The 21,669-nt window shown below is 39.7% G+C and overlaps 1 protein-coding gene across 6 annotated transcripts in view; it reads left to right on the forward strand.

Annotated features, from left to right (window-relative positions):
* The window catches only part of tfec (transcription factor EC), a 78,838-nt gene that overhangs the window by 31,546 nt on the left and 25,623 nt on the right, over window positions 1-21,669 (forward strand). For 2 of the 6 annotated variants that reach the window (XM_061961450.2, XM_061961455.2), the window contains exons 2-4: window positions 7,309-7,548; window positions 11,056-11,157; window positions 21,268-21,388. In XM_061961450.2, the coding sequence (XP_061817434.1) occupies window positions 7,309-7,548; window positions 11,056-11,157; window positions 21,268-21,388 (463 nt within the window). Of the gene's footprint in view, window positions 1-6,630; window positions 7,147-7,263; window positions 7,549-11,055; window positions 11,158-21,267; window positions 21,389-21,669 lie in introns of those variants that run through there. The other 4 variants (XM_061961449.2, XM_061961452.2, XM_061961451.2 and 1 more) reach the window with 4 other exon arrangements.

Below are 21,669 nucleotides of genomic sequence, written 5' to 3' on the forward strand. Positions count from 1 at the left end.
TGTATGATAAAACCTATTTATGACTATTAATCATGGCATTAACTACAATAATAATAAAAAAATAACAATAATAATAATAGTAACAATAATATCTAAGCGTTTATTTATCCAGCTATTTATCATACTATATAAAATTTGTATACATTTAATGAATTTACGTGCCATACCTTATTTTTCTGTATCATAATCCACTTTTGCGTATAGTCTTCCTTAACTAGCACCGGGTTAGCCATTTTTTTTAATAAATACTATTAATCCAATATAATTTATTTAGTTCTACAAGTACTATGGGTACTAACATTAATCATGACATCAATTACAGTAAATACTTTTTAATAATCTCATAATTTTTTTTTACTACTACTACTTTTTTTTTTATTTACTACTGCTACTAATAACTTATGACAGCAACTACATAACTATAACAAATACAAATATTAATAATGCTAAAGGGAAAAATAATGATGATAACAAGAATTCTATTATAATACCAATATTACTACTACTAATATTAATCTAATATTATTATAATATAATATTAAGTGTGTTTTTTAAATGTATGATAAAACCTATTTATGACTATTAATCATGGCATTAACTACAATAATAATAAAAAAATAACAATAATAATAGTAACAATAATATCTAAGTGTTTATTTATCCAGCTATTTATCATACTATATAAAATTTGGATACATTTAATGAATTTACATGCCATACCTTATTTTTCTGTGTCATAATCCACTTTTGCATATAGTCTTCCTTAACTAACCTCGGGTTAGCCATTTTTTAAAAATAAATACTATTAATCCAATATAATTTATTTAGTTCTACAAGTATTATGGGTACTAACATTAAACATGACATCAATTACAGTAAATACTTTTTAATAATCTCATAATTTTTTTTTACTACTACTATTTTTTTTATTTACTACTGCTACTAATAACTTATGACAGCAACTACATAACTATAACAAATACAAATATTAATTAAAGCTGCAAGCAGCATTGGTCGGGCCCGCGTATTTGGCAGGTGCTAGTCCTAAGTGTCTCAATACTTTTGTCTACTTTTAGTCTGAAGTGTCCCAAGACTTTTGTCTAGTGTACCTACCTTGTCTGCATTGTGTGGGCACGTTGGTGCTTCCTGCTTTTAAGCTGCCATCTTAAAAAAAACAGCAGCGCAGCGGTTCTTTGAAGGCTCATAAAATCAAAACCGGAGCAGTTAGAAAAATTGTTTCGATAACTTTTATTTGAAAGGGTTCAATCTCTCTTCTTTGTTAGTTTGAAGCTGAAACGACAAACGCGCTCAAAGGAGATAATGTTTGAAGAGAAGTGACCGGTTTATAAAAAAAAAATTGTTTTGAAGGGGAAATTGCAAACTTCCTTTTGATTTTTGCTGAGGGTTGTTAATCTATGAAATGTAGGTCTAAATGAGACCTACATAGAGGTTTTTGTTTCATGTCTCTCCGACCTTCCCAGGGAGAGTTACAGGCAGTTTTGTCAGTTTTTTCATCCGAGGAGCGGTTTTTTGTGCGTTTCATTAAAAAATTGCGCTAGAGCACAATTTTAAGATTTGGGGTTAGGTTTTTTATTAGATCGCAATTTTTGCCAGTCCTGATGTGTGCGTTCAGTTTGGTGAGTTTTGAAGCATGTTAAGGGGGTCAAATTGCAGCTCAAAGAGGCAAAAGTGAGTGTTTTTAGTACTTTTTTTGTCTTGAAGGGGGAATTGCCAACTTCCTGTTGATTTTTGCCCGAGAATATACTATTATGAAATCTAGGTCTAAGTCAGACCTACATAAAGGTTTTTGTTTCATGTCTCTCCGACCTTCCTAGTGGGAGTTACAGGCAGTCTAGTTTTTTTTTCCCTAGGGGGCGCTAGAGCGCAATTTTGAGTTTTGGGGTTTTGCCGTATATTACTGATGTGTGTGTAAAATTTGGTGAGTTTTGAAGTATGCTAAGGGGGTCAAATTACAGCGCAAAGTTGCGGAATAATAATAATAATAATAATAATAACTAGAGCGCAATTTTGAGTTTTGGGGTTTGGTTTTTTGATAAAAAGTTTTGCCGTAAATTACTGATGTGTGTGTAAAATTTGGTGAGTTTTGAAGTATGCTAAGGGGGTCAAATTACAGCGCAAAGTTGCGGAAGAATAATAATAATAATAATAATAATAATAAAACCTTAGAAATTCAATAGGTCCTTATGTCCCATTGCATAAGGACTCCCTTCGGGAGTCCTTTTGCAATGGGCCATGCGGGCCCTAATAATAATAATAAAACCTTCGAAATTCAATAGGTCCTTATGTCCCATTGCATAAGGACTCCCGAAGCCTTTTGCAATGGGCCATGCGGGCCCTAATAATGCCAATAGGATGATAACAAGAATTCTATTATAATACCAATATTACTACTACTAATATTAATCTAATATTATTATAATATAATATTGTTTTATTTTAATTTATGATAACACCTATCTATGACTAATAATCATGACATTAACTACAATAATTATAAAAAATAACAACAATAACAATAATATCTAAGCGTTTATTTATCCAGCTATTTATCATAGGGTATAAAATGCACTTTTGCATAGAGCACCGTGTTAGCCAATTTCTTAATAAATACAATTAATACAAACAACTCTTTTTCAGCTAACCCCAAACTTTTTGTCAGTGCTGAAATATTTGCACAAAAACTCACCGGCTGATTAGGGAGGCGTTTCTGCTCACATTCGGGCCTCCCTTATTGACGCAACAAGCCCGTTCAAATTCATCCGAAAAGCGGCCATTCTTGTGGCGAAAATAATGCAATTTTTTCCTGAAATATCACATTAGCGCTCAAGCGTTAAAACATCATGTCAAGCGACGTTGCCGACTGAGTGACGCTCTTTGTGAATGGATTGGCTGGGCTCTGTCATGGAGGGCCAGACTAATTCAGAACATGTTCTTTGTGTCATTCACCTATCAAAGCACAATACACATATCTCAAATAAGGCTGATATTTGCTTATTTTCTGTCTGATAAGATCATTCTTCTCACTAAGCACATTTTATGTTAGAGTGTTTTACTTGTTTTAAGTGTTTTTGTTCTAAATGGTCTCAGTAAGATATTACAGCTTGTTGCTGTGATTTGATGACCTATATTGAGTAAAACATGCTTGAAACTAGAATATCAACCGTTGCAAAACTCCAAAGGGAGTCCTTATGCAATGGGACTTAAGGACCTATTGAATTTGTAAGGTTTTATTATTAGGGCCCGCATGGCCCATTGTATAAGGACTCCCAAAGGGAGTCCTTATGCAATGGGACATAAGGACCTATTGAATTTCTAAGGTTTTATTATTATTATTATTAGGGCCCGCATGGCCCATTGCAAAAGGACTCCCGAAGGAGTCCTTTTGCAATGGGACATAAGGACCTATTGAATTTCTAAGGTTTTATTATTATTATTATTATTCCGCAACTTTGCGCTGTAATTTGACCCCCTTAGCATACTTCAAAACTCACCACATTTTACACACACATCAGTAATATACGGCAAAACTTTTTATCAAAAAACTAAACCCCAAAACTCAAAATTGCGCTCTAGCGCCCCCTAAGAAAAAAAACAAACTAGACTGCCTGTAACTCCCACTAGGAAGGTCGGAGAGACATGAAACAAAAACATTTATGTAGGTGTGACTTAGACCTAGATTTCAAAATGGTATGTTCTCGGGCAAAAATCAACAGGGAGTTGGCAATTCCCCCTTCAAGACAAAAAAGTACTAAAAACAGTCACTTTTGCCTCTTTGAGCTGTATTTTGACCCCTTTAACATGCTTCAAAACTCACCAAACTGAACGCACACATCAGGACTGGCAAACATTGCGATCTAAAAAAAAAAAAACTTAACCCCAAATCTCAAAATTGCGCTCTACTGCAATTTTTTAATAAAACGCAAAAAAAACTGCTCCTCGGAAGAAAAAAATGACAAAACTGCCTATAACTCCCACTGGGAAGGTCGGAGAGACATGAAACAAAAACCTCTATGTAGGTCTCACTTAGACCTACATTTCATAAATTGACAAGCCCCAGCAAAAATCAACAGGAAGTTGGCAATTCCCCCTTCACGACAAAAAAGTACTAAAAACAGTCACTTTTGCCTCTTTGAGCTGTATTTTGACCCCTTTAACATGCTTCAAAACTCACCAAACTGAACGCACACATCGGGACTGGCAAACATTGCGATCTAAAAAAAAACAAACTTAACCCCAAATCTCAAAATTGCGCTCTAGCGCAATTTTTGAATAAAACGCTGAAAAAACTGCTCCTCGGAAGAAAAAAATGACAAAACTGCCTGTAACTCTCACTGGGAAGGTTGGAGAGACTTGAAACAAAAACCTCTATGTAGGTCTCACTTAGACCTACATTTCATAAGTTGACAACCCCCAGCAAAAATCAACAGGAAGTTTGCTATTCCCCCTTCAAAACAAATTTTTTGTAAAAACCGGTCACCTTCCTTCAAAAACTATCTCCTCTGAGCGCGTTTGTCGTTTCGCCTTCAAACTAACACAGGAGAGAGATTGAACCCTTGTGATTACAATGACAGAAGCGCTTTTTTTCTAACTGCTCCGGTTTTGATTTTATGACCCTTCAAAGACCCGCTGCGCTGATGCTGCTGCGCTGCTGTTTTTTTAAGATGGCTGCTTAAAAGCAGGAAGCACCAACGTGCCCACACAATGCAGACAAGGTAGGTACACTAGACAAAAGTCTTGGGACACTTATGACTACCACCGGACAAAAGTATTGGGACACTTAGGACTACCACTGGAAAAAAGTATTGGGACACCTACACTGGACAAATGTATTGGGACACTTAGGACTACAACTTGACAAAAGTATTGGGACACGTACTACTAAAACTGGACAAAAGTATTGGGACACTTAGGACTAGCACCTGCCACATACGCGGGCCCGACCAACGCTGCTTGTTTAAGAATATTTTTCAACATATTGAGCGAAAAGGCTCTGGATGTTGTGGGGCTGTCTTGGTTGACAAGACTCTGCAACATCGCGTGGACATCGGGGGCGGTACCTCTGGATTGGCAGACCGGGGTGGTGGTTCCTCTCTTTAAGAAGGGGAACCGGAGGGTGTGTTCCAACTGTCGTGGGATCACACTCCTCAGCCTTCCCGGTAAGGTCTATTCAGGTGTACTGGAGAGGAGGCTACGCCGGATAGTCGAACCTCGGATTCAGGAGGAACAGTGTGGTTTTCGTCCTGGTCGTGGAACTGTGGACCAGCTCTATACTCTCGGCAGGGTCCTTGAGGGTGCATGGGAGTTTGCCCAACCAGTCTACATGTGCTTTGTGGACTTGGAGAAGGCATTCGACCGTGTACCCCGGGAAGTCCTGTGGGGAGTGCTCAGAGAGTATGGGGTAACGGACTGTCTTATTGTGGCAGTTCGCTCCCTGTATGATCAGTGTCAGAGCTTGGTCCGCATTGCCGGCAGTAAGTCGGACACGTTTCCAGTGAGGGTTGGACTCCGCCAAGGCTGCCCTTTGTCACCGATTCTGTTCATAACCTTTATGGACAGAATTCTAGGCGCAGTCAAGGCGTTGAGGGGATCTGGTTTGGTGGCTGCAGGATTAGGTCTCTGCTATTTGCAGATGATGTGGTCCTGATGGCTTCCTCCGGCCAAGATCTTCAGCTCTCACTGGATCGGTTGGCAGCCGAGTGTGAAGCGACTGGGATGGGAATCAGCACCTCCAAGTCCGAGTCCATGGTTCTCTCCCGGAAAAGGGTGGAGTGCCATCTCCGGGTTGGGGAGGAGATCTTGCCCCAAGTGGAGGAGTTCAAGTACCTCGGAGTCTTGTTCACGAGTGGGGGAAGAGTGGATCGTGAGATCGACAGGCGGATCGGTGCGGCGTCTTCAGTAATGCGGACGCTGTATCGATCCGTTGTGGTGAAGAAGGAGCTGAGCCGGAAGGCAAAGCTCTCGATTTACCGGTCGATCTACGTTCCCATCCTCACCTATGGTCATGAGCTTTGGGTCATGACCGAAAGGACAAGATCACGGGTACAAGCGGCCGAAATGAGTTTCCTCCGCCGGGTGGCGGGGCTCTCCCTTAGAGATAGGGTGAGAAGCTCTGTCATCCGGGGGGAGCTCAAAGTAAAGCCGCTGCTCCTCCACATGGAGAGGAGCCAGATGAGGTGGTTCGGGCATCTGGTCAGGATGCCACCCGAACGCCTCCCTAGGAAGGTGTTTCGGGCACGTCCGACCGGTAGGAGGCCACGGGGAAGACCCAGGACACGCTGGGAAGACTATGTCTCCCGGCTGGCCTGGGAACGCCTCGGGATCCCCCGGGAGGAGCTGGACGAAGTGGCTGGGGAGAGGGAAGTCTGGGCTTCCCTGCTTAGGCTGCTGCCCCCGCGACCCGACCTCGGGTTTTCTACCAAGAAAAGTGCACTTGTTATTAGTGAGAATATACTTATTTTAAGGTATTTTGGGGTTCATTGAGGTTAGTTCAAATAAAATACCCCTAATTTTTGTATTTTTTTTCCCTTTGTTTTTGAACACTGATTTTTTTTTTTTGCATTTTACATGCTTTTATGAAGGTGCTTAACTCTGAGTTGAAAAGATGTCACGTTTGAGGTGGAATAGCGGCCCGCTCTGGAAATAGCTAGTGTTTTGCAAAACCGATCGCTCTAAACTCAGCCTGGTTAAAAATGGCATGAGTGGAGTTATTTAAAACCCCTATTGGAGAACAAGGGTCAATTGTGCTGCCACAACCCCTGGAGCAGGCAAAAAGAGGACCTTGGGAGCCGACTGCCGATTGGCCGGCGGCTCAGAAAGGGGGCGGTGCCGGTGAATTAGTGATAGACGCTAAAAGGCAGACGTCCTGCAGTGATCAAACCCCGGGTGATGTGACAGTGGGCTTGTTTGAAGTGATTGTCATGCTAGGCAACACAAAGGCTTACCCCCAGCTTTGGGCCTAATTAGTTCACTTAGGGCCCTTTTATAAAAAGGGACACGACTGAGGAGACGGTAAGAGGAGGACCCGGACCTGTAAATTAAAGGCAAAGCTGAAGACTTTGGCTGAGAATGCCACACTTATCTGACTGCAGCTACTTCACCATGCGGGACGCCACAAGAGCTTCGAATGTAAGAGCCGCTATATTTTTGTGCTACTTCATTAAGAATTTGACTCGAGCTTATTAGTACTTAACTCGTTTTCAAATGTGTCATTTTTTTATGACTCACGGCCACTTCTCGCCACAGCTGCGTCGGTCACCCTCCCAACTGTCTCGCGCTCCCTCGCCGCAGGTTCAGAACCAACTGGAGACCTCCAAGTTCCACCTCCACCAGAGCCAGAACCAGCAGGTCAAGCAGTACCTGACGCTCGGCTCCAAGCTGGCCTCGTCGGCGGTCCCGCACCCGCCCCAGCCGCCGCCGCACCCCCACGCCCCCATCATGAGGAACGGGCACATGGCGTCCGTCAACGAACCCGGCAGCGACCCCGACAGCCCCGTCACCCTGATGACCATGGGCGGCCATGACAGCGAGGTAAGGAAGTGAAATTGTCGGCGGCGAGGAAAAAACAAAACAAAAAAAAAACTGCAGTCTGGAGTCAAAAAAACAAAAAACGATGAGTCGTCTTCCCGCCAATCGCCCTCCCACATTCTTTTATTGTGATAACACAATCTTTGATGAGCCGCATCAATAACCTCCTCCTACTCCTTTTCGGACATGCAATGTACAAACCCCCGTTTCCATATGAGTTGGGAAATTGTGTTAGATGTAAATATAAGCGGAATACAATGATTTGCAAATCATTTTCAACCCATATTCAGTTGAATATGCTACAAAAACAACATAGTTGATGTTCAAACTGATAAACATTGTTTTTGTTTTGCAAATAATCATTAACTTTAATGCATACTTGCCAACCTTGAGACCTCCGATTTCTGGAGACGGGGTGGAGGTGGGGGCCGTGGTTAAGAGGGGAGGAGTATATTTACAGCTAGAATTCACCAAGTCGAGTATTTTATATATATATATATACATATATATATATATATATATATACATATATATATATGTGTGTGTATATGTGTAAATAAATGAACACTGAAATTCAAGTATTTATTTTATATATATATATATATATATATATATATATATATATATATATATATATATATATATATATATATATATATATATATATATATATATATATATATATAAATAAAATAAATACTTGAATTTCAGTGTTCATTTATTTACACATATACACACACATAACACTCATCTGCTCATTGTTGAGTTGTCCATCCTTGTTCTATTCTCTGTCACTATTTTTCTCTGATGATGCATTCTGCTTCGTTTCCGATTTCTGGAGACGGGGTTGGGGGTGGGGGGCGTGGTTGGGGCGGGGGCGTGGTTAAGAGGAGAGGAGTATATTTACAGCTAGAATTCACCAAGTCGAGTATTTTATATATATATATATATATATACATATATATAAGAAATACTTGACTTTCAGTGAATTCTAGCTATATACGTATATATATATATATATATATATATATATATATATATATATATATATATATATATATATATATATATATATATATATATATATATATATATAAATACTTGAATTTCAGTGTTCATTTATTTACACATATACACACACATATATATAAATGTCAACGGTAAAATGATTGTGAATAAATACCATACTTAGGCGTATTTGTCTCTGTGAATATTTGCGTGAAAAAAAAAAAAATCCAATATGATGTACTTGTAAGGTCATTTTATCCGAGGGTGTTGAAAATTAACCAAAAAAAATTCCAACGGTAAAATGATCGTCAAAAAAATACCATTCTTACGCCTATTTGCCTCCAGAAATACCAAAAATACAACAACAAAAATTACAACGGTAAAAAGATCGTAAAAAAAACCCCACCATTCTTACGTTTGTTTGTCTTTGCAAATATTCGCGTGAAAAAAAGTTAAAAATTACAAAAAAAATGTCCTACTCTAAAAAAGATTGTTAAAAAAATACCATTCTTACGCGAATTTGTCTCCAAAAATACCAAAATTACAATTAAAAAAAATTCCAACGGTAAAAAGATCGTGAATAAATGTCAGGACTTGGACTGTGGCTAGGTTTGTTCTCCCGTGGTGCAAATGATATACATATATATATATATATATATATATATATATATATATATATATATATATATATATATATATATATATATATATATGTATGTGTGGGAAAAAAATCACAAGACTACTTCATCTCTACAGGCCTGTTTCATGAGGGGGTTCCCTGATGATTGAGGGAACCCCCTCATGAAACAGGCCTGTAGAGATGAAGTAGTCTTGTGATTTTTTTCCCACACATACATATATTGCGCTCTACTACGGTATCGAGCACTATTTTTTGGATAACCTTATTAAGACATATATATATATATATATATATATATATATATATATATATATATATATATATATATATATATATATATATATATATATATATATATATATATATATATATATATAAATAAAATAAATACTTGAATTTCAGTGTTCATTTATTTACACAAATACACACACATAACACTCATCTACTCATTGTTGAGTTGTCCATCCTTGTTCTATTCTCTGTCACTATTTTTCTCTGATGATGCATTCTGCTTCGTCTCCGATTTCTGGAGACGGGGTTGGGGGTGGGGGGCGTGGTTGGGGCGGGGTTGTGGTTAAGAGGGGAGGAGTATATTTACAGCTATATTTCACCAAGTCGAGTATTTTATATATATATATATATATATATATATATATATATATATATATATATATATATTTATATATATATATATATATATATACATATATATAAGAAATACTTGACTTACAGTGAATTCTAGCTATATATATATATATATATATATATATATATATATATATATATATATATATATATATATATATATACACACATATATATATATATATATATATATATATATATGTGTATATATATAAATATATATATATATATATATAAATAAAATAAATGAATTTCAGTGTTCATTTATTTACACATATACACACACATATATATATGTATATATATATATATATATATATATATATATATATATATATATATATATATATATATATATATATATATATATATATATATATATAAATAAAATAAATACTTGAATTTCAGTGTTCATTTATTTACACATATACACACACATAACACTCATCTACTCATTGTTGAGTTGTCCATCCTTGTTCTATTCTCTGTCACTATTTTTCTCTGATGATGCATTCTGCTTCGTCTCCTTGTTGTGTGCGCAGTTGTGCACTGCACATTTCTAAAAGCCGTAGATGTTATTGTCACACATGCGTGTCCAGTAGATGGCAGTATTGTCCTGTTTAAGAGTGTCACAACATCGCTGTTTACGGCCAGACGAACTGCTTTACGGTAGACGAAAATGTGACTGCTGTTGTTGCGGCGCTGGGAGGACGTTAATGAAACTGCCTAACAATAAACCCACATAAGAAACCAAGAACTCGCCCTCCATCATTCTACAGTTATGACGTGACTGGGCAGGCACGCTGTTTATATTGTGGGAAAAGCGGACGTGAAAACAGGCTGTCGACACGTCACTCAGGTCCGCCTGAATTTCGGGAGAAAATTTGTCCCGGGAGATGCGCTGAATTTCGGGAGTCTCCCGGAAAATCCGGGAGGGTTGGCAAGTATGCTTTAATGATTATTTCTAAGTTAATTATTATTTGCATAGGCTCCAGCACCCCCCCCCCCCGCGACCCCGAAGGGTATAAGCGGTAGAAAATGGATGGATGGATGGAGTTTGAACATCAAATATGTTGTCTTTGTAGCATATTCAACTGAATATGGGTTGATTTGCAAATCATTGCATTCCGTTTATATTTACATCTAACACAATTTCCCAACTCATATGGAAACGGGGTCTGCTCGGATTTCATGACTGCTTTTTTTTTCCTTCCCAGTTCCCGATGGACGACGTTATTGACGGCCTCATCAGTCTGGAATCGGGCTTCAAAGACGGGGGCCTGGATTGCATGGAGTCCAACATGATGATGCAAAACAACGTAAGTAAGCGTCGCCTTCATTGTTTTGCTAAACTGGCTTGTCTTCTTCCAAGAGGGGCGGGGGGGGGGTGGGGGGTTCGGGCCTATCTTTTGAGGTCAGCTTAAGTCGAGAGATGAGTCAAAGTTCATCAGGGCTTAGCAACACTTTTTTTTTTTTTTTACAAAATGGAACATTTTTCCGGACACGTTGAAGCGTCTAAACGCTCGACTCGTGGCACTAATGTTACGGTTCTGGAACGATACCGTGACGGAACGTATCAGTTCAACCGCGTTCGCGTCTGGGATGGGAGGAGTTGTTGTGAACTGTCGGGGTCTTGATAAGAAACTCCTTCTTTGCTGAGATAACGGCAGAAAAATGCACTCCTGTTTTCTTTCCTCTGTCCTTACATGTTGGAAAGGAGGGACTCCTTTGTTACCAAATAAGCTTTACTATTACACATTCATTACCTTTTAACCTGGTTTTTCCGACTCCTTTTCAAACCCCTTTACTTGTTTACTTATTATTATAATTACATGGCTTTTTTGCCGATATCCTATATTGTCTGATTGGAGCTGTGGCCGCAAGGTAGTTGGTGCTTGTCGTGGCGGTAATCCTAGAACCCGTTGGTGGACACCGGCGGTGAGGGATGCCGTCAAGCTGAAGAAGGAGTCCTATCGGGTTCTTTTGGCTCATAGGACTCCTGAGGCAGCGGACAGGTACCGACAGGCCAAGCGGTGTGCGGCTTCAGCGGTCGCAGAGGCAAAAACTCGGACATGGGAGGAGTTGGGGGAAGCCATGGAAAACGACTTCCGGACGGCTTCGAAGCAATTCTGGACCACCATCCGCCGCCTCAGGAAGGGGAAGCAGTGCACTATCAACACCGTGTATGGTGAGGATGGTGTTCTGCTGACCTCGACTGCGGATGTTGTGGATCGGTGGAGGGAATACTTCGAAGACCTCCTCAATCCCACCAACACGTCTTCTTATGAGGAAGCAGTGCCTGGGGAGTCTGTGGTGGGCTCTCCTATTTCTGGGGCTGAGGTTGCTGAGGTAGTTAAAAAGCTCCTCGGTGGCAAGGCCCCAGGGGTAGATGAGATCCGCCCCGAGTTCCTTAAGGCTCTGGATGCTGTGGGGCTGTCTTGGTTGACAAGACTCTGCAACATCGTGTGGACATCGGGGGCGGTACCTCTGGATTGGCAGACCGGGGTGGTGGTTCCTCTCTTTAAGAAGGGGAACCGGAGGGTGTGTTCCAACTATCGTGGGATCACACTCCTCAGCCTTCCCGGTAAGGTCTATTCAGGTGTACTGGAGAGGAGGCTACGTCGGATAGTCGAACCTCGGATTCAGGAGGAACAGTGTGGTTTTCGTCCTGGTCGTGGAACTGTGGACCAGCTCTATACTCTCGGCAGGGTCCTTGAGGGTGCATGGGAGTTTGCCCAACCAGTCTACATGTGTTTTGTGGACTTGGAGAAGGCATTCGACCGTGTCCCTCGGGAAGTCCTGTGGGGAGTGCTCAGAGAGTATGGGGTATCGGACTGTCTGATTGTGGCAGTCCGCTCCCTGTATGCTCAGTGCCACAGCTTGGTCCGCATTGCCGGCAGTAAGTCGGACACGTTTCCGGTGAGGGTTGGACTCCGCCAAGGCTGCCCTTTGTCACCGATTCTGTTCATAACTTTTATGGACAGAATTTCTAGGCGCAGTCAAGGCGTTGAGGGGATCTGGTTTGGTGGCTGCAGGATTAGGTCTCTGCTTTTTGCAGATGATGTGGTCCTGATGGCTTCATCTGGCCAGGATCTTCAGCTCTCACTGGATCGGTTCGCAGCCGAGTGTGAAGCGACTGGGATGAGAATCAGCACCTCCAAGTCCGAGTCCATGGTTCTCGCCCGGAAAAGGGTGGAGTGCCATCTCCGGGTTGGGGAGGAGATCTTGCCCCAAGTGGAGGAGTTCAAGTACCTCGGAGTCTTGTTCACGAGTGAGGGAAGAGTGGATCGTGAGATCGACAGGCGGATCGGTGCGGCGTCTTCAGTAATGCGGACGCTGTATCGATCCGTTGTGGTGAAGAAGGAGCTGAGCCGGAAGGCAAAGCTCTCAATTTACCAGTCGATCTACGTTCCCATCCTCACCTATGGTCATGAGCTTTGGGTTATGACCGAAAGGACAAGATCACGGGTACAAGCGGCTGAAATGAGTTTCCTCCGCCGGGTGGCGGGGCTCTCCCTTAGAGATAGGGTGAGAAGCTCTGCCATCCGGGAGGAGCTCAAAGTAAAGCCGCTGCTCCTCCACATGGAGAGGAGCCAGATGAGGTGGTTCGGGCATCTGGTCAGGATGCCACCCGAACGCCTCCCTAGGAAGGTGTTTAGGGCACGTCCGACCGGTAGGAGGCCGCGGGGAAGACCCAGGACACGTTGGGAAGACTATGTCTCCCGGCTGGCCTGGGAACGCCTCGTGGTCCCACAGGAAGAGCTGGACGAAGTGGCTGGGGCTGCTTAGGCTGCTGCCCACGCGACCCGACCTCGGATAAGCGGAAGAAGATGGATGGATGGATGGATATATTGTCCAACTCTTAATTACCGATTCCGATATCAACCGAAACCGATATATTCAGTCGTGGAATTAACACATTTTTATGCCTAATTTTATTGTGTAGCTCAATCTAATGACTGAGCTACGTCGTTTCCTGTGATGTCACACAAGCAGCAAAAATAATGGACCGGAAAATACGCCTCAAGGCATGGCTATTCACCTATAGTGATCACAGAGACAGGTTGTTTTTGTGCTACTGTATATATTTGTTTTTCTGAAAAATCCCACTTAATATACTTTGGGTAACAACAGTCAATATATATATATATATTTTTTTTTAGGGGGGTAACAGTCAATATTTATTTATTTATTGCATTTTTTTTTTTCTTATAAAATAAAAGTGAGCTTTTGTTAAACCAAATTTTGTGTTTTTTTCCATATACAACAATCTATCTGGATTCGATAAGAGAATCGATAAGGAATCGGTTCGATAAGACGATTCGATAATGGGCTTGAACTCGATAATTTCTTATCAAACATCATCCCTAGGGGTCGATGGCGCATGTATGTGTGTCTAAATACTAGGGGTGCACAAAAAAATCGATTAACATCCGAAACACGATTCTTGTTCATCCCGATTCTAAATGGATTCACAATTTGTTTTTAATCCATTTTTTTAATGTTTTTTCATAATTAAAAAAAAAAAAAAAAGATAAATATTTATATATATATTTTTTCATAATTAAAAAAAAATTCTATATATATATTTTTTTTAAATAAAATTACTTTTTTTTTTTTTGTCAATACGTTCACAGTAGGGGTGTCAAACTCATTTTAGCTCAGGGGCCGCATGGGCCGGACTATTAAAATCATGGCATTAAAAATAACTTCAGATTGTTTTCTTTGTCTTACTTTGGCCAAAAATAGAACAAACACATTCTGAAAAAACTACAATAAAAATATAGAAAAAAATACCGGCAATGGTAAAGTTTAGATCCATGAAGGAAAATAGAAAGTGAATGAATGATTATAACTAGAGATGTCCGATAATGTCTTTTTTTGCCGATATTTCGATATTGTCCAACTCTTAATTACCGATTCCGATATCAACCGAAACCGATATATTCAGTCGTGGAATTAACGCATTTTTATGCCTAATTTTATTGTGTAGCTCAATCTAATGACTGAGCTACGTCATTGTCCTGAGCAAGACACTTCACCCTTGCTCCTGATGGGTGCTGGTTAGCGCCTTGCATGGCAGCTCCCTCCATCAGTGTGTGAATGTGTGTGTGAATGGGTAAATGTGGAAGTAGTGTCAAAGCGCTTTGAGTACCTTGAAGGTAGAAAAGCGCTATACAAGTACAACCCATTTATCATTTATTTATTTATTTCCTGTGATGTCACACAAGCAGCAAAAATAATGGACCGGAAAATACGCCTCAAGGCATGGCTATTCACCTATAGTGATCACAGAGACAGGTTGTTTTTGTGTTACTGTATATATTTGTTTTTCTGAAAAATCCCACATAATATACTTTGGGTAACAACAGTCAATATATATATATATATATATATATATATATTTTTTTTTAGGGGGGTAAAAGTCAATATTTATTTATTTATTGACATTTTTTTTTCTTATAAAATAAAAGTGAGCTTTTGTTAAACCAAATATTGTGTTTTTTTCCATATACAACAACCTATCTGGATTCGATAAGAGAATCGATAAGGAATCGGTTCGATAAGACGATTCGATAATGGGCTTGAACTCGATCATTTCTTATCAAACATCATCCCTAGGGGTCGATGGCGCATGTATGTGTGTCTAAATACTAGGGGTGCACAAAAAAATCGATTAATATCCGAAACACGATTCTTGTTCATCCCGATTCTAAATGGATTCAAAATTTGTTTTTAATCCATTTTTAAAATGTTTTTTCATAATAAAAAAAAAAAAAAAAAAGATAAATATTTATATATATATTTTTTCATAATTAAAAAAAATCTCTATATATATTTTAAAAAAAAAATAAAATTACTTTTTTTTTTTTTTTAATACGTTCACAGTAGGGGTGTCAAACTCATTTTAGCTCAGGGGCCGCATGGAAGGAAATCTGTGCACACGCGGGCCGGACTATTAAAATCATGGCATTAAAAATAACTTCAGATTGTTTTCTTTGTCTTACTTTGGCCAAAAATAGAACAAACACATTCTGAAAAAACTACAATAAAAATATAGAAAAGAATAAATGATAAATGATAAATGGGTTGTACTTGTATAGCGCTTTTCTACCTTCAAGGTACTCAAAGCGCTTTGACACTACTTCCACATTTACCCATTCACACACACATTCACACACTGATGGAGGGAGCTGCCATGCAAGGCGCTAACCAGCACCCATCAGGAGCAAGGGTGAAGTGTCTTGCTCAGGACACAACGGACATGACGAGGTTGGTACTAGGTGGGGATTGAACCAGGGACCCTCGGGTTGCGCACGGCCACTCTCCCACTGCGCCACGCCGTCCCTATATACCGGCAATGGTAAAGTTTAGATCCATGAAGGAAAATAGAAAGTGAATGAATGAGTATAACTAGAGATGTCCGATAATGTCTTTTTTTGCCGATATTTTGATATTGTCCAACTCTTAATTACCGATTCCGATATCAACCGAAACCGATATATTCAGTCGTGGAATTAACACATTTTTATGCCTAATTTTATTGTGTAGCTCAATCTAATGACTGAGCTACGTCATTTCCTGTGATGTCACACAAGCAGCAAAAATAATGGACCGGAAAATACGCCTCAAGGCATGGCTATTCACCTATAGTGATCACAGAGACAGGTTGTTTTTGTGTTACTGTATATATTTGTTTTTCTGAAAAATCCCACTTAATATACTTTGGGTAACAACAGTCAATATATATATATATATATATATATATATATTTTTTTTTTTTTTAGGGGGGTAACAGTCAATATTTATTTATTTATTGATTTTTATTTTTTTCTTATAAAATAAAAGTGAGCTTTTTTTAAACCAAATTTTGTGTTTTTTTCCATATACAACAACCTATCTGGATTCGATAAGAGAATCGATAAGGAATCGGTTCGATAAGACGATTCGATAATGGGCTCGAACTCGATCATTTCTTATCAAACATCATCCCTAGGGGTCGATGGTGCATGTATGTGTGTCTAAATACTAGGGGTGCACAAAAAAATCGATTAACATACGAAACACGATTCTTGTTCATCCCGATTCTAAATGGATTCATAATTTGTTTTTAATCCTTTTTTAAAATGTTTTTTCATAATTAAAAAAAAAAAAAATTGATAAATATTTATATATATATTTTTTCATAATTAAAAAAAATCTCTATATATATATTTAAAAAAAAAAAATTACTTTTTTTTTTTTTAATACGTTCACAGTAGGGGTGTCAAACTCATTTTAGCTCAGGGGCCGCATGGAAGGAAATCTGTGCACACGCGGGCCGGACTATTAAAATCATGGCATTAAAAATAACTTCAGATTGTTTTCTTTGTCTTACTTTGGCCAAAAACAGAACAAACACATTCTGAAAAAACTACAATAAAAATATAGAAAAAAATACCGGCAATGGTAAAGTTTAGATCCATGAAGGAAAAAAGAAAGTGAATGAATGATTATAACTAGAGATGTCCGATAATGGCTTTTTTTTGCCGATATTTCAATATTGTCCAACTCTTAATTACCGATTCCGATATCAACCGAAACCGATATATTCAGTCGTGGAATTAACGCATTTTTATGCCTAATTTTATTGTGTAGCTCAATCTAATGACTGAGCTACGTCATTTCCTGTGATGTCACACAAGCAGCAAAAATAATGGACCGGAAAATACGCCTCAAGGCATGGCTATTCACCTATAGTGATCACAGAGACAGGTTGTTTTTGTGTTACTGTATATATTTGTTTTTCTGAAAAATCCCACTTAATATACTTTGGGTAACAACAGTCAATATATATATATATATATATTTTTTTTAGGGGGGTAACAGTCAATATTTATTTATTTATTGAATTTTTTTTTTTTCTTATAAAATAAAGGTGAGCTTTTGTTAAACCAAATTTTGTGTTTTTTTCCATATACAACAACCTATCTGGATTCGATAAGAGAATCGACAAGGAATCGGTTCGATAAGACGATTCGATAATGGGCTCGAACTCGATCATTTCTTATCAAACATCATCCCTAGGGGTCGATGGCGCATGTATGTGTGTCTAAATACTAGGGGTGCACAAAAAAATCGATTAACATCCGAAACACGATTCTTGTTCATCCCGATTCTAAATGGATTCATAATTTGTTTTTAATCCATTTTTTAAATGTTTTTTCATAATTAAAAAAAAAAAGAAAAAGATAAATATTTATATATATATTTTTTCATAATTAAAAAAAATCTCTCTATATATATTTTTTTTAAATAAAATTACTTAGAAAAAAATACCGGCAATGGTAAAGTTTAGATCCATGAAGGAAAATAGAAAGTGAATGAATGAGTATAACTAGAGATGTCCGATAATGACTTTTTTGGCGATATTTTGATATTGTCCAACTCTTAATTACCGATTCCGATATCAACCGAAACCGATATATACAGTCATGGAATCAACACATTTGTATGCCTAATTTTGTTGTGATGCCCCGCTGGATGCATTAAACAATGTAACAAGGTTTTCCAAAATAAATCAACTCAACTTATGGACAAAAATGCCAACATGGCACTGCCATATTTATTATTGAAGTCACAAAGTGCATTATTTTTTTTTAACATGCCTCAAAACAGCAGCTTGGAATTTGGGACATGCTCTCCCTGAGAGAGCATGAGGAGGTTGAGGTGGGCAGGGGTGGTGTATATTGCAGCGTCCCGGAAGAGTTAGTGCCGCAAGGGTTTCTGGGTATTTGTTCTGTTGTGTTACGGTACGGATGTTCTCCCGAAATGTGTTTGTCATTCTTGTTTGGTGTGGGTTCGCAGTGTGGCGCATATTTGTGACAGTGTTAAAGTTCTTTATGCGGCCACCCTCAGTGTGACCTGTACGGCTGTTGACCAAGTATGCGTTGCATTCACTTGTGTGTGTGTGTGTGTGTGTGAAAAGCCGTTATTATGTGCCTTTAAGGTTTATTGGTCCGTGTACCACTCCGTACAGCGGCGTTTTAAAAAGTCATACTTTTTGAAACCGATATCGATAATTCCCGATGTTACATTTGAAAGCATTTATCGGCCGATAATATCGGACTGCCGATATTATCGTACATCTCTAATTATAATGAACATTGCACACGGTCCATACACATGGTCATGAATAGGGGTGTGAATCTTGGGCAGCTAATGATTCCATACAATCCCCCCGGGGGTGATTCTCGATTCAACACGATTCTCGAATCAAACCGATTCTCGCAACTACGGGTTAGAAAAGCTCATTCTGATTATATAGATGTATCCTAAAAACTTATTTTTAAAAATGTATTCTCTTAATGAAAAATATATACTTATAATTACATACGTTAGGTCAGGAAAAAACACAGAGGCTATTTCATCCCGACAAGCCTGTTTCCAGGCTTGTCGGGATGAAATAACCTCTGTGTTTTTTCCGCTCTACCCTGGTATTGAGCAACCGATACACCACAGAAACCTTGACTATACATATAATTATATACAGGTAAAAGCCAGTAAATTAGAATATTTTGAAAAACTTGATTTATTTCAGTAATTGCATTCAAAAGGTGTAACTTGTACATTATATTTATTCATTGCACACAGACTGATGCATTCAAATGTTTATTTCATTTAATTTTGATGATTTGAAGTGGCAACAAATGAAAATCCAAAATTCCGTGTGTCACAAAATTAGAATATTACTTAAGGCTAATACAAAAAAGGGATTTTTAGAAATGTTGGCCAACTGAAAAGTATGAAAATGAAAAATATGAGCATGTACAATACTCAATACTTGGTTGGAGCTCCTTTTGCCTCAATTACTGCGTTAATGCGGCGTGGCATGGAGTCGATGAGTTTCTGGCACTGCTCAGGTGTTATGAGAGCCCAGGTTGCTCTGATAGTGGCCTTCAACTCTTCTGCGTTTTTGGGTCTGGCATTCTGCATCTTCCTTTTCACAATACCCCACAGATTTTCTATGGGGCTAAGGTCAGGGGAGTTGGCGGGCCAATTTAGAACAGAAATACCATGGTCCGTAAACCAGGCACGGGTAGATTTTGCGCTGTGTGCAGGCGCCAAGTCCTGTTGGAACTTGAAATCTCCGTCTCCATAGAGCAGGTCAGCAGCAGGAAGCATGAAGTGCTCTAAAACTTGCTGGTAGACGGCTGCGTTGACCCTGGATCTCAGGAAACAGAGTGGACCGACACCAGCAGATGACATGGCACCCCAAACCATCACTGATGGTGGAAACTTTACACTAGACTTCAGGCAACGTGGATCCTGTGCCTCTCCTGTCTTCCTCCAGACTCTGGGACCTCGATTTCCAAAGGAAATGCAAAATTTGCATGGTTGGGTGATGGTTTGGGGTGCCATGTCATCTGCTGGTGTCGGTCCACTCTGTTTCCTGAGATCCAGGGTCAACGCAGCCGTCTACCAGCAAGTTTTAGAGCACTTCATGCTTCCTGCTGCTGACCTGCTCTATGGAGATGGAGATTTCAAGTTCCAACAGGTGGCGGGTCTCTCCCTTAGAGATAGGGTGAGAAGCTCTGTCATTCGGGGGGAGCTCAAAGTAAAGCCGCTGCTCCTCCACATGGAGAGGAGCCAGATGAGGTGGTTCGGGCATCTGGTCAGGATGCCACCTGATCGCCTCCCTAGGAAGGTGTTTCGGGCACGTCCGACCGGTAGGAGGCCACGGGGAAGACCCAGGACACGTTGGGAAGACTATCTCTCCCGGCTGGCCTGGGAACGCCTCGGGATCCCCCGGGAGGAGCTGGACGAAGTGGCTGGGGAGAGGGAAGTCTGGGCTTCCCTGCTTAGGCTGCTGCCCCCGCGACCCGACCTCGGATAAGCGGAAGAAGATGGATGGATGGATGAAATATATACAGTAATACAAAAACAACCTGTCTCTGTGATCACTATAGGCGAATAGCCATGCCTTGAGGCGTATTTTCCGGTCCATTATTTTTGCTGGATTCGAATAAAGAACCAACTATTTTTCTTTACTATAGTGGCCTCGATAACGGGAACCAGTTCTCAAAAAGGGATTCGAGTCCATGGAATCGGTTCTTTTCTTATCGAACGGTTTTTTTTCTTATCGAACAACCGGGAGAACCGGTTTCGAACATCATCCCTATTGATCCCTGGTTTGTGAAGCAAGGAAAAGTGTTGAACAAAAATCTATTTTCATCACAAAGGACATCTCTTTTGAGTGTAACGCTGGCCAGACGGGAGCCCCCGCGTGGCCTCGGTCCAAATGTTTTTACGCATTGCGATGCAAGATAAGCTGTTTGCGTGTCGGACCCCCTGCTGTGGGAGGGCAGGGTCCACCATCCCCTGCGAGCCTCCCATCCCTTATTTTTGTCCTGACCCACTATTTAAAACAAGTCTCCTTTCCTCCTCAGGTGTCCCTCAGTGACAGCATGCTGGACGTGTATGGGGGTGAACAAGGTATGAACCCCACTAATGGTGGACTGAGTCCCACATCTAACCCCACAAAGCTCACAGTAAAAAGGGAATGCACAGGTATGCACTTATATGGCATATAATAATCATACATGATAGGTTAAAATAGACTCATTGTTGACAGTTTATTAGGTACCCCTATCTGTGTCACACCAACACAATAACTAACCTTCATAGGGAAACAATACTCTATTGACCTGAATTTTACCCATCAAAAAAAAAAAAAAGTTAAAAATATTGTACTTTGTCAGAGCTTTTCTTCCTGCCACTCACAAACACACAACAGTAGCCTGGAGATGCAGCCCGATCATTATTTTTTCCGCAGCCGTAACACAGGATTT

Source organism: Nerophis lumbriciformis, linkage group LG05 (assembly GCF_033978685.3).
Source record: "Nerophis lumbriciformis linkage group LG05, RoL_Nlum_v2.1, whole genome shotgun sequence".
NCBI classification, from domain to species: domain Eukaryota; kingdom Metazoa; phylum Chordata; class Actinopteri; order Syngnathiformes; family Syngnathidae; genus Nerophis; species Nerophis lumbriciformis.